General features: G+C 40.0%; 1 protein-coding gene across 2 annotated transcripts in view; it reads left to right on the forward strand.

The window, feature by feature from the left end:
* LOC131139092 (transcription initiation factor TFIID subunit 4) overlaps nt 1–14657 on the forward strand; it is a 113966-nt gene that overhangs the window by 70885 nt on the left and 28424 nt on the right. For both annotated transcript variants that reach the window (XM_058088356.2, XM_058088358.2), the window contains one exon: nt 4480–4602. In XM_058088356.2, coding sequence (XP_057944339.2) covers nt 4480–4602 — 123 coding nt within the window. The remainder of the gene's footprint in view (nt 1–4479; nt 4603–14657) is intronic.

Consider the following 14657-nt stretch of genomic DNA (forward strand, 5'->3'; position numbering starts at 1 on the left):
ATCTATTTATTTATTTATTTATTTATTCACAAAAAAAATCTCATATAAAAATTTCATATAATAGGGCAAAAGCAGGCTAATAAGATTTCAGGGGGTTTAGGGCCGAATTTCCCCTAAAATGTTCTTAAGCCCCCCTAAATAATTGGATATTTTTTATAGATTTTTTTTTTATTGATTTTTTTTAACAAAAAAAAAATCTCATATAAAATCTCATATAAAAATTTCATATATTAGGGCAAAAGCAGGCTAATAAGATTTTAGGGGGTTTAGGGCTGAATCCCCCCCCTAAAATGTTCTTAAGCCCCCCTAAATAATTTGATATTTTTTTATAGATTTTTTTAATTGATTTTTTTAACAAAAAAAATGTAACAAAAAAATCTCATATAAAATCTCATATAAAAAAATCATATAATAGGGCAAAATCAGGGAATAAGATTTTAGGGGTTTTAGGGCTGAATCCCCCCTAAAATGTTCTGGTTGCAGAGCTTGAGCAGCGGTTTTGCAGTATAGATTGTGTGTACTTGTGTACATTTAATGGTGGCCTAAAACTATTGAGTATCTCTACTAAATCTGTACAAAAGTGGGAAAGTTATATCCCGGTTCTTGTTTGTTGTTTATTATAGATTTTTGTTTGGAATTTTTGGGATTTTTTTTTTTTTTTTGCGTGCCACAACAAAAGTCAAAAGTCTCTCCCCAAAACCAGTTTCCTCATTACTTGAATGGCTCGGACATGAGTCCGGAAAAAACATGTACATGCATGGGTAATGTCATGTATATGTAAGCGTGCATTATCCCATTATTTAGGGCGTCTTTGAAGGTGGAAGGGTGGTGGAGATCTTCACGCTATGGAGTACCAATGCAGTTTTTTTGTAGCATATTTTTATCCGCTTGAACTCCAAACTGATTTTTCCCTCCGATTTTCATCCTCTCTGCACCATTGGTATTATCCCCCCCCCCCCCCCCCCTTACTTTGTGTTGTCAGTGTGTTTGAATCTCCCAACAGTTCCGCCGTGCTAAATGTGAAGTGGCAACACCCTAAAGGCCATGCCTCGCCAGCGGCCTTTCAGGAGAAAAATATCAGAGGCAACTGCATGCACATTTTAGATCCGACTTTGTACACCAAAGCAACCTTTTACACGCCCCCCCCAACCCCACCCCAACCCCATCTGAAAGTAAATTCCCCCCTCCCTGATCAGACGACACACACAAACACCCAGCTGACAACACATGCTGGGAGATAACATAAAAGAACACGAGAGACATGAAAGCGCACATTGATTGTCCCTGTTCGACTCCCCCCCCCCCCCCCCCCCCAGCGGGCAGGCGGGAAGGCGGGCAAGGCTGGTGGGTACGCATCCCCGCCGCTGTGGCCAAGTTTGATACAAGAGGCACGTGTGTGTGCCTTCTACGCACCCCCCCTCCTCGCTGCCGCCCCGGGGCCGTCACACATCCATCCAATAGAAAGGGCAGCTTCTAGCCACGCTGGGCTCGCCCTGCAGGCCCGCGGCTAGACGTGACATTACTTTGGGCGCTGCCCCCCCCCGATTTCCCCTAAACGCACCCACAACGGGACCATGTGTCCGGAACCGTCTCTTTGCACACGCGCACCAATGACGCACACAAGCTCGGAAAACAGGCTCTCCATTTTGTTGGGATTTTGAATATTTCCAGTTTTTATGGACAAATATGGTTTATCCCTCAGTGGCGATAACTACAGGTATAACTGTAGCTAACAGTAGCCACGTTTACATGAGGAGTTTTTATCTTTCCGAATGACCTTTCCGAAAACAATGGTATCCATGGAAAGGAATATTCCAATCGTGTGTCCACATGCGCCGCTATAAGTGGCGATAACTACAGGTATAACTGTAGCTAACAGTAGCCACGTTTACATGAGGAGTTTTTTCTTTCCGAATGGAATCTTTCCGAATGACTTTTCCGAAAGCAATGGTATCCATGGAATAGGAATATTCCAATCTCTTGTCTACATGCACCGCTATAAGTGGCGATAACTACAGGTATAACTGTAGCTAACAGTAGCCACGTTTACATGAGGAGTTTTTATCTTTCCGAATGACCTTTCCGAAAACAATGGTATCCATGGAAAGGAATATTCCAATCGCGTGTCCACATGTGCCGCCATAAGAGGCGATAACTACAGGTATAACTGTAGTTAACAGTAGCCACGTTTACATGAAGTGTTTTTCTCTTTCCAAATGGAATCTTTCCGAAAACAATGGTATCCATGGAAAGGAATATTCCACTCGCGTGTCTACATGCGCCGCTATAAGTGGCGATAACTACAGGTATAACTGTAGCTAACAGTAGCCACGTTTACATGAGGAGTTTTTCTCTTTCCGAATGACCTTTCCGAAAACAATGGTATCCATGGAAAGGAATATTCCAATCATGTGTCTACATGCACCGCTATAAGTGGCGATAACTACAGGTATAACTGTAGCTAACAGTAGCCACGTTTACATGAGGAGTTTTTTTCTTTCCGAATGGAATCTTTCCGAATGACTTTTCCGAAAGCAATGGTATCCATGGAATAGGAATATTCCAATCTCTTGTCTACATGCACCGCTATAAGTGGCGATAACTACAGGTATAACTGGAGTTAACAGTAGGCACGTTTACATGAAGAGTTTTTCTCTTTCCAAATGGAATCTTTCCGAATGACCTTTCCGAAAACAATGGTATCCATGGAAAGGAATATTCCACTCGCGTGTCTACATGCGCCGCTATAAGTGGCGATAACTACAGGTATAACTGTAGCTAACAGTAGCCACGTTTACATGAGGAGTTTTTCTCTTTCCGAATGACCTTTCCGAAAGCAATGGTATCCATGGAAAGGAATATTCCAATCGCGTGTCCACATGCGCCGCCATAAGTGGCGATAACTACAGGTATAACTGTAGTTAACAGTAGCCACGTTTACATGAAGTGTTTTTCTCTTTCCAAATGGAATCTTTCCGAAAACAATGGTATCCATGGAAAGGAATATTCCACTCGCGTGTCTACATGCGCCGCTATAAGTGGCGATAACTACAGGTATAACTGTAGCTAACAGTAGCCACGTTTACATGAGGAGTTTTTCTCTTTCCGAATGACCTTTCCGAAAACAATGGTATCCATGGAAAGGAATATTCCAATCGTGTGTCTACATGCACCGCTATAAGTGGCGATAACTACAGGTATAACTGTAGCTAACAGTAGCCACGTTTACATGAGGAGTTTTTTTCTTTCCGAATGGAATCTTTCCGAATGACTTTTCCGAAAGCAATGGCATCCATGGAATAGGAATATTCCAATCTCTTGTCTACATGCACCGCTATAAGTGGCGATAACTACAGGTATAACTGGAGTTAACAGTAGGCACGTTTACATGAAGAGTTTTTCTCTTTCCAAATGGAATCTTTCCGAATGACCTTTCCGAAAACAATGGTATCCATGGAAAGGAATATTCCACTCGCATGTCTACATGCGCCGCTATAAGTGGCGATAACTACAGCTATAACTGTAGCTAACAGTAGCCACGTTTACATGAGGAGTTTTTCTCTTTCCGAATGACCTTTCCGAAAGCAATGGTATCCATGGAAAGGAATATTCCAATCGCGTGTCCACATGCGCCGCCATAAGTGGCGATAACTACAGGTATAACTGTAGTTAACAGTAGCCACGTTTACATGAAGTGTTTTTCTCTTTCCAAATGGAATCTTTCCGAAAACAATGGTATCCATGGAAAGGAATATTCCACTCGCGTGTCTACATGCGCCGCTATAAGTGGCGATAACTACAGGTATAACTGTAGCTAACAGTAGCCACGTTTACATGAGGAGTTTTTCTCTTTCCGAATGACCTTTCCGAAAGCAATGGTATACATGGAAAGGAATATTCCAATCGCGTGTCTACATGTGCCGCTATAAGTGGCGATAACTACAGGTATAACTGTAGTTAACAATAGCCACGTTTACATGAGGAGTTTTTCTCTTTCCGAATGGAATCTTTCCGAATAACCTTTCCGAAAACAATGGTATACATGGAAAGGAATATTCCAATCGCGTGTCTACATGCGCCGCTATAATCAACCAGAATAGTCAATGGGGCATGCCCAGTAAAACGTAAACATCAACATCACGTGATACCGACTTCCCCAAGTTTTTCTTTCACTTGTTGGAATAACAAATAAGTTTGTTTTTTATCCAAACTAATTTTCGAGACTGGACGAACGGAAGTACTCGCAATACGGAGTTATTCCAACAAGTACAAACAACAAAGAAAAACTCGAGGAAGTCGGTATCACGTGATGTTGGTGTTTACGTTTTACTGGGCATGCCCCATTGACTATTCTGGTTGAATTAACCACGATCAATTCCAGTAGATGCCATATTAATATTAGACACATACATATGAATATTAGAACCTCGTTTTGCATCCTGACCTTGACTGACTTTGTGTGTTTGTGTCTTTTACCAGATGCAACAGCAGGAACTGGCCCAGATGAGGCAGCGAGACGCTAACCTCACAGCGCTCGCGGCTATCGGACCCCGCAAAAAACGCAAGGTGGACTCCCCGGGGGCCACTCCATCAGGGACCGAGGTAAGGATTTTGCCCTGCCCTAAATCCTGTTTTACTGCATATAATAAGTATAAGTATAAGTGCATAGTGCATATAGTAAGTATAAGTATAAGTGCATATAGTAAGTATAAGTATAAGTGCATATAGTGCATATAGTAAGTATAAGTATAAGTGCATATAGTGCATATAGTAAGTATAAGTATAAGTGCATATAGTGCATATAGTAAGTATAAGTATAAGTGCATATAGTGCATATAGTAAGTATAAGTATAAGTGCATATAGTGCATATAGTAAGTATAAGTATAAGTGCATATAGTAAGTATAAGTGCATATAGTAAGTATAAGTGCATATAGTGCATATAGTAAGTATAAGTGCATATAGTGCATATAGTTAGTATAAGTGCATATAGTAAGTATAAGTATAAGTGCATATAGTGCATATAGTAAGTATAAGTGCATATAGTGCATATAGTAAGTATAAGTGCATATAGTGCATATAGTTAGTATAAGTGCATATAGTAAGTATAAGTATAAGTGCATATAGTGCATATAGTAAGTATAAGTGCATATAGTGCATATAGTGCATATAAGTATAAGTGCATATAGTGCATATAGTAAGTATAAGTGCATATAGTGCATATAGTAAGTATAAGTGCATATAGTAAGTATAAGTATGAGTGCATATAGTGCATATAGTAAGTATAAGTGCATATAGTGCATATAGTAAGTATAAGTGCATATAGTGCATATAGTAAGTATAAGTGCATATAGTGCATATAGTAAGTATAAGTGCATATAGTAAGTATAAGTACATATAGTGCATATAGTAAGTATAAGTATGAGTGCATATAGTGCATATAGTAAGTATAAGTGCATATAGTGCATATAGTAAGTATAAGTGCATATAGTAAGTATAAGTATAAGTGCATATAGTGCATATAGTAAGTATAAGTGCATATAGTGCATATAGTAAGTATAAGTATAAGTGCATATAGTGCATATAGTAAGTATAAGTGCATATAGTAAGTATAAGTACATATAGTGCATATAGTAAGTATAAGTATGAGTGCATATAGTGCATATAGTAAGTATAAGTGCATATAGTGCATATAGTAAGTATAAGTGCATATAGTGCATATAGTGCATATAGTGCATATAAGTATAAGTGCATATAGTGCATATAGTAAGTATAAGTGCATATAGTGCATATAGTAAGTATAAGTGCATATAGTAAGTATAAGTGCATATAGTGCATATAAGTATAAGTGCATATAGTGCATATAGTAAGTATAAGTGCATATAGTAAGTATAGTAAGTATAAGTATAAGTGCATATAGTGCATATAGTAAGTATAAGTGCATATAGTGCATATAGTAAGTATAAGTATAAGTGCATATAGTGCATATAGTAAGTATAAGTACATATAGTGCATATAGTAAGTATAAGTGCATATAGTAAGTATAAGTGCATATAGTAAGTATAAGTGCATATAGTGCATATAGTAAGTATAAGTGCATATAGTGCATATAGTAAGTATAAGTGCATATAGTAAGTATAAGTGCATATAGTGCATATAAGTATAAGTGCATATAGTGCATATAGTAAGTATAAGTGCATATAGTGCAGTGTGGTGAATAAGAAATGACTTGTAGACGATAAGGCAAATTTGTACTGGATAGCAATCCTTAGATAGCAATGCTAATATGCCTCCAGGGGATGCAGGCAGTATAGGGATGACTTCAGAGCTATCAGAGCTATGGGAAAGGATGCCTACTAAGGATACTAAGTACTATGAAATTCATCATGGACTGTAAGAGCCTGCTGTGTGAACCGCTCTTAATATTTGAAATAATAAGACCAACAGAACTCGTCTTCCAGTATTCCCAACATGGCCATCAGACAGTGACCTGACTGACTCAAGCCTAGTTTACACTTTTGCGCTTTTTTTCCTCGCAGTGGTGAGCTCAATTTTGTGTGCCAAATTGTGCGGATCTGCATGCTAGTGCGCACACAAAATTTATGGGACGCATAATTAGCAGGAAGTAGTCGTGAACGCGGCGCTACCTGTGTGCAAACAATGCGGGCGTTGTGTTTAAAGGCGTGTCTGGGTTATCTTTTCCACCATCGTTGTTGTTGTAGCGTCTTGGATCTTCCTTGTGATTTTTTTTTTGTGAAAATATAGACTCACCTTACTTTTCTGAAACCAGAGCTTCGCCTCTGGAGTTCAACATTTCTTGGGTCCCCGAGCTAATAGAAGAATTGAATGAAGCTCAGGCTGTTTGTGTGGCGTCATGCTAGCATTGTGTGCCAATACGCGGCATTTTCGGTTACGCATTTCGTGTGTAAACACTGCAAAATGTTGGTCCACATCACACACCCTGCTGTGGGTGACTGACGGCTACACTGTACAAAAAATTTGTGTTATTCTCCTGTAGCTATTGTTGGTAATGGTAATGGTTTTATTTCATTTGAACGTGCATCAGATTCCAATTGAGTGCATCCCATAATCAGTTCCCAGTTCCACATGTCCAAAAGGAGTAGGAAGAAGCAAAGCTTATTAAATCCTACCCCTCCATCTGGTACTTTTACAATCAGTAACTGTTACATTTGTTCACTTCCTGCTTTCCTAATATAGTTTATTTGTAATTATTATTTTTTATTTATTTTTATTTTTATTTTTATTTTTATTTTTATTTTTATTTTTATTTTTATTTTTATTTTTATTTTTATTTTTATTTTTATTTTTATTTTTTTTAATTTCTTTATTTTATTTTTATTTTATTTCTTTATTTTTTTATTTTTTTATTTCTTTATTTTTTATTTTATTTATTTATTTATTCACTTCCTGCCATCCCATAATCAGTTCCCAGTTCCACATGTCCAAAAGGAGTAGGAAGAAGCAAAGCTTATTAAATCCTACCCCTCCATCTGGTACTTTTACAATCAGTCACTGTAACATTTGTTCACTTCCTGCTTTCCTAATATAATTTAAGTTGTTTTTTGATTTAGATTTTTAATTAATTAACAACATTTTTATAAATATATATTTTTTATTTTATACACTACCAGGATTTTTTTTAAACTAAATGAAATGTTCAGAAAAATGTCTTCCAACTGAGCATTATTATTATTATTATTATTATTATTATTATTATTATTAATAATAATAATAATAATAATAATAATAATAATAATAATAATAATAATAATAATAATAATAATAATAATAATAATAATAATTTACTTTCTATTTTTCCAATAATTAATAAATGTATTTATTTTAATGAAAATATGAAAATAATTTGTTATTGAATCCTACTTCTCGAAACAAAAAAAAATAAATTTTTATTTTATTGATTTATTTTTTGTCACGTACCGAAGTAGGAGGTGTCATTATGAATTATCCTTACTGGCCTTTTTTGCAGTACATTTATCGAGCGAATATTACTTTTACAGTTATCAGCCCATATTTCCACACAATAAGTAAGATATGGTAGAACCGGAGATCACTGATGCTGCATTTCCGTGTATTTTGACACCCGAGCTTTCACGCCGCCATTGTTAATCGCACCATAAAGGAAGCGTCCTTTATTTGAGGTTAGAAAAAAAAAAAAAAAGCGGCGACGCGAGTGTCATATTCCTCCCGCATTGTGTCATACATGAAGTCATACACGGCGCCCCCGTGAAGTCGCATTTCCCCCTCCAGGCGGCGGAGGAAAGATTGAAATTGCACATATTCTGTCAGCAAACACGATTAATCTCAAACAAGGCCAAATTTTGAATATGAAATTGGTCATTTAAATAACCTGCTTATCGAGTTGCATCGTTGCGTCCGGGGAGCATAATAATGTGGCCGGTAAAAAAGCATAAATAATAAAATAAAAGCATTACTTCTGGTCCTTGGGTGCGGTGCCAACCTCTTTCAGAATGTTTTACCCTGATGGGCATTGAGCCCGCGACCTTCTGCTGCGGTCCAAAAAATAAAAAGCTGCTTTCCCAAAATGTAGTTATACAACATAAATATGAATATACATTGTTGTGGAGTTGTGTTTTTTAAAATGTCCTGTTCGTGTTTAATTAGAGGCATAATCACGGAGCACCCCTCCTCTGGAGTGCTTGCAGAAGACGAAGAGGAGGAGGAGGAGGAGTAGGAGGGGGCGGCGGTGCTGGGATGGAATCTTAACTTATTTTCACTTCGTTTTCACCTCCTCACATTTCTTCATTTCACATGGGCTGGAAGAGCCGGCGGCGTTCTCTTTCCTTTCTCCAGAGCAAAGTGAATGTGACTTTTCTAAGGGGGTCACAGGATGCCTGGAGGCCTGTGGGTGTTACTGGACTGTTGCCTGCTCTCAGCTTCACTGAGGGGCTTGTCATAGATTTCATCTCCACAGAAATGAGCCGGGGGGGCCGTGGCCGGGAGCGCAGGCAGCCGACGTTATGAAGGGCCCACGCTGATTATTTCCCTCTGACATCGCAATCCGGAGCTTTACGCATTAATCCCAGACAAAGGCGGCCCTTCAGTGCTGTGCCAGAGCTCAAATTAGGAGGAGGATAATAGCCTTGTTGGGATCCGGTTCTGCAGAATTCCTTCCCTACCGTTGGTTCATTGCCTCACCTAGCCCCGTATACGTGGACCCGAATATTCCGATTCCTTCTTTACCATTGGTTCATTTCCTCACCTCTCTGCATATACGTGGACCCGAATATTCCGATTCCATTCCTACCGTTGGTTCATTTCCTCATTTCGCCACATATACATGGACCCGAATATTCCGATTCCATTCCTACCATTGGTTCATTTCCTCACCTCGCTGCATATACGTGGACCCGAATATTCCGATTCCATTCCTACCGTTGGTTCATTTCCTCATCTCGCCACATATACATGGGCCCGAATATTCCAATTCCATCCGTCATATACATGGACCCAAATATTCCGATTCCATTCCTACCATTGGTTTATTTCCTCACCTAGCTGCGTATACATGGGCCCGAATATTCCAATTCCATCCGTCATATACATGGACCAGAGTATTCCAATTCCATCCATTGTATACATGGTCCCAAATATTCCAATTCCATCCCTACTGTTGGTTAATTTCCTCACCTAGCCACGTATACATGGACCCGAATATTCCAATTCCATTCCTACCGTTGGTTCAGTTCCTCATCTCGCCACATATACATGGACCCGAATATTCCAATTTCATCCGTCATATACATGGACCCAAATATTCCAATTCCATCCCTACCGTTGGTTCATTTCCTCACCTAGTATACGTGGACCCGAATATTCCAATTCCATTCCTACCGTTGGTTCATTTCCTCATCTCGCCACATATACATGGACCCGAATATTCCAATTTCATCCGTCATATACATGGACCCAAATATTCCAATTCCATTCCTACCGTTGGTTCATTTCCTCATCTCGCCACATATACATGGACCCGAATATTCCGATTCCATTCCTACCATTGGTTCATTTCCTCATCTCGCCACATATACATGGACCCGAATATTCCAATTCCATCCGTCATATACATGGACCAAAATATTCCAATTCCATCCCTACTGTTGGTTCATTTCCTCACCTAGCCACATATAGCTGGACCCAAATATTCCGATTCCATTCCTACCATTGGTTCATTTCCTCATCTCTCCACATATACATGGACCCGAATATTCCAATTCCATCCGTCATATAAATGGACCCAAATATTCCAATTACATCCTTACCATTGGTTCATTTCCTCACCTCGCCACGTTTACATGGACCCAAATATTCCAATTCCATTCGGGTTATTTGCTCAAACGGAAAGAATGTAACCTTTGTATACACCACATTCCCAAAGAAAAGTGCCAATCCCAATGAATATATAATGGGATTCCCAGGGGTGGAATACTCCTTTCCCCAATCCGATTGAGGTATCTTGTACCCGCTCAAACGGAAAGTTGTCAGACTGTGTTCTTCTTCCTGGTGTTTTTCTTCTTCTGTTGTTTATTGGCGGTTGGCAAGCAGCTTTGGTGTGCATTAGCGCCATCTGTGGAACAGAATCTAAACCCTTCTATACGCCATTCACAAGTCCACTTTTATTCAAAAAGAAAATATATATCTATATAAAACATGTCCCGAGTTTAATTATAAAATATTAGCAAGATTGAACTTTATCTTTTCCTGTTCCCGGGTGCGTTCTTTCAGGGAATGCTGAGATATGACGTAACACGCAGTTCCAGACGTTCTTCCATTTAAAAAAATGGAGGCGAGCAATCGGTACTGGACTGCTAAGGAAAGTTTGTTTTTGATTCAAACTAAATTTCAAGACTGGACGAAGGAAAAACTGGCAATACGGAGTTATTCCAACAAGTAAAGAAAAACTCAAGGAAGTCGGTATCACGTGATGTTGATGTTTACGTTTTACTGGGCATGCCCCATTGACTATTCTGGTTGATTATAGCGCGGCATGTAGACAAGAGATTGGAATATTCCTTTCCATGGATACCATTGCTTTCGGGAAGAGAAAAACTCGTGGCTAATGTAACCAAATTCAGGTTCCATTCCTGGTCCTTGCTTACTTATAATTTGACACTGCCTGCCCGCCCGCCCGCCCGCCCGCCCGCCCGCCCGCCCGGCCGGCTCGATGAGGACCGCCACAGGCTGATACTGATAGCCAGTCAAGACTGGAGTGTCTGCAGCCTGATCTGGTCCGCGAGAAGGAACAAAGGGTGCCTTACATGGACTCCGCAGGGAGGATTAGCTCCAAGGAGCCCATGGCAAGGTACGCCGACCACCCCGCTGGAGGAGGTCCGGCTGCGGCCCCAGCGGTGGCTCGCAGTCGGGGGTCGCGCCGGCACGTACCGTGGACCTTCCTTCAGCTCAGTCGCCCCCCCCCCCCCCCCACTCTCATCCTGCAGCCAAAACCTCTAATCAGAACTCACTGGCTTTTGAAGTTGGGCATAAAAGTGAAGGCTAAACTACCTTGAGGGAGATGGTGGGACGACGTGGAGTGGATGGAAAGTTAACAACCTTTTGTCCGAAATATAATCAACGGCATTTGTATGCATATGCAACAGTTTGTAAAAACAATAATTCAACAACCACAATTCATGTCAACATGGTAATAAAGATAATTGCGCATAATTCATCAATTGTTCTGTTCATAAATTCGGTACAATTTCTATCACACATAGCGTTCATTATTTCCATTAAACATTGTAATTATAAAATACACAAAAACAATTATGACAATAAAGCCAAAGTAAAGGCAACACATTAAAAAACATAAGCAAGAAGATTTTCATCATCAATTCATCATAAAATAATATCAAAAATATGACGTAAGTGTAGAAAAACACATTTCTGTAATGGAGTTCAAGGTTAGCATGGAATTCATGTTTTTGTATTAGCTTTCCGTTAGCTGGTGGTTTCTTTAAAAGGGCAGTGAAAGTCACATGATCCACGATGGGCCAATCAAATCAACCGGTACACACAATAAAAAAATAAAATAAAATAATCCAGGGTTCAAAATTCTAAATTTCTGACTTCTTCCAGACTCGGTAAATAGCAATTAATCAACAATTAATCGATGGTAATAGATTATCCAATTAATCAACAACTATTTTGGTATGAGATTAATTGTTTTTTTTAATTTAAAAATGTAAATGTCCTCTGATTTCACAGCCTCTTAAATCAGGAGGTACAGTATGTCGTCCAAAAACCGTAAGGTTGCTGGTTCGATCCTCGTTCCCTCCACCTAGTCACCTAGTTGTTGTGTCCCTGGGCAAGACACTGTACCCATTTTAACCCCCAGTGCTGCCCACACTGGTGGGACAGGCCGCAGCCGTGAATTGGCAGCCATGTTTCCATCAGACTCCCTATAGAGCAGCTGTGGACACAGATGTACATTACCACCACCGGAGTGTGACTGATGAGTCAATGGTAATGGTAATGGTAATGTTAATGGTAATGGTAATGGTAATGGTAATGGTTTTATTTCATTTGAACATGCATCAGATTCCAATTGAGTGCATCCCATAATCAGTTCCCAGTTCCACATGTCCAAAAGGAGTAGGAAGAAGCAAAGCTTATTAAATCCTACCCCTCCATCTGGTACTTTTACAATCAGTAACTGTTACATTTGTTCACTCCCTGCTTTCCTAATATAGTTTAAGGTATTTTTTATACTTATATTTTTAATTAATTAATTAATAAAACCCCATTTATATATATATATTTTTAATTTATACGATACCAGGATTTTTTTAACTAAATGAAATGTTCAGAAAAATGTCTTCCAGCTGAGCGTCATTTTTCATTATTATTATTATTATTAATTAATTTATTTATTATTTATTTATTTTCAAAAAAAATATTGATTAATTAAATAATTTATTTTAATGAAAATATGAAAATAATTTTATTGAATTCTACTTCGCGAAAATTCTGTTATCACAGTCGGGTCTGAAACTTTGCATTATTAAAAAAAAAACAAAACAACCTTAAACTGTATTACGGAAAGCAGGAAGTGAACAAATGTAACAGTACCATTACCATTACATGATTATGTCTTGCAAAAAAGGGGTAGGCATTTATAAGCTTTTGCTTCAGCCTACTCCTTTTTGGGCTTGTGATCAGATAGTTGAATAGAAATGTAAATAATGGAAAGTTATATTTTGATTGATGTAAGAAATGCACTGTAATGTTTCATATATTAAAAAAATAATAATTCTGTAACGCAAAGCAAGAACACCCGAAATAGCCCAAATAACTCCTAATAACTCCTCGATAGCTCCCTAGATAGTTATTTGTTGACACCAATTCACCTGGAAAAACGCAATTCGGACGACGTAATCCGGAACTTGCTCTCTTTTTTTAAATTTCAATTCATTTCACCTTCTTTCTTTAGGGCTGTAGATCAGAAAGAAGGAGCGAGGCAATAGAGTGAGAGGCATGAGGAGAGTACTGGGGGGGTAGAGTGGGGGGGGGCACAAGGAAAACTGATGCCCTTTCCTCCGGCTAAATTAACAGGAATCACGTGGAAAACAATCTGAGTCTCCAATGAAGGAAAGGGGAGGAAAGAGTAGAGGAGGGGATTGGCGGGCGGGGGCGGGGATGGGGGGGGCCATTAAAATTAGCCCCCGGCTATGGACTGCACCCAATATCACTAAAGCTGCACTCACTACAGATGTGGAGGCTGGCTTACAGGCAAACGACGCTCTGTTCTATAGCTACAATTAAAATCAACCTCTCTGCCAAAAAAACGGGCGGGGCGGGGGCTAGAAAGGCAGACATGGAACATCAAAGACAGATTGAAATGTGTAGTCAGTAATAAGAGTGGCCCCCCCCCACCCCCCACCCCCCTCGAGGTCCTCCACGGCCGCCTTGTTAATGAGAAATTTTGACCTCTGGTTTGTAAGTTAAACTTGTAATCTCGCTTAATGAAGTAAATCAATCCCAACTCCTGAGTGCTCAGTGTGTCTCTCCCTTTGCCGTCTCGCCCCCCTGCCCCCTGAACCCCCCCCCCCCCCATCTCTGTCCCTTGCCATCCTTGAAGACGCTCAGGTCTTTCGCCAGACAAACAGGAAGCTACCAGAGCGTGAGGGTTCCGGAGCTGGAGGGAGGCCAAGCGCTCGGACCGACCGGGATGTTTGGACAAGGGGGGGGGGCGGTCCGAGTGGAACCCGCTTGGGAGGGCGAGCGATTATCAGCGAGCGAGCGCGCTGATCATAATAAAGTGGTTCCCCTCCTACTGCCTGCTTTGTAGGCCTCTCCATCTTTAACACCTTGGGGAGGGTGTCGGCTATCTACTAGTTTAGTCTGACGCGTGTAACTCCTCCTACCTCCTTCCTCTCTGGGAACACGTTCCTCATCTTCATGTCTGCATCCGGGTACTCCGGTTTCCTCCCACATTCCAAAAACATGCTAGGTTAATTAGCCACTCCAAATTGTCCATAGGTATGAATGTGAGTGTGAATGGTTGTTTGTCTATATGTGCCCTGTGATTGGCTGGCCACCAGTCCAGGGTGGACCACGCCTCTCTCGCCCCAAGACAGCTGGGATAGGCTCCAGCACCCC

This window comes from Doryrhamphus excisus, linkage group LG13 (genome assembly GCF_037039965.1).
Source record: "Doryrhamphus excisus strain RoL-2023G ecotype Guam linkage group LG13, RoL_Dexc_Guam_v1.1, whole genome shotgun sequence".
In the NCBI taxonomy this organism is placed as follows: domain Eukaryota; kingdom Metazoa; phylum Chordata; class Actinopteri; order Syngnathiformes; family Syngnathidae; genus Doryrhamphus; species Doryrhamphus excisus.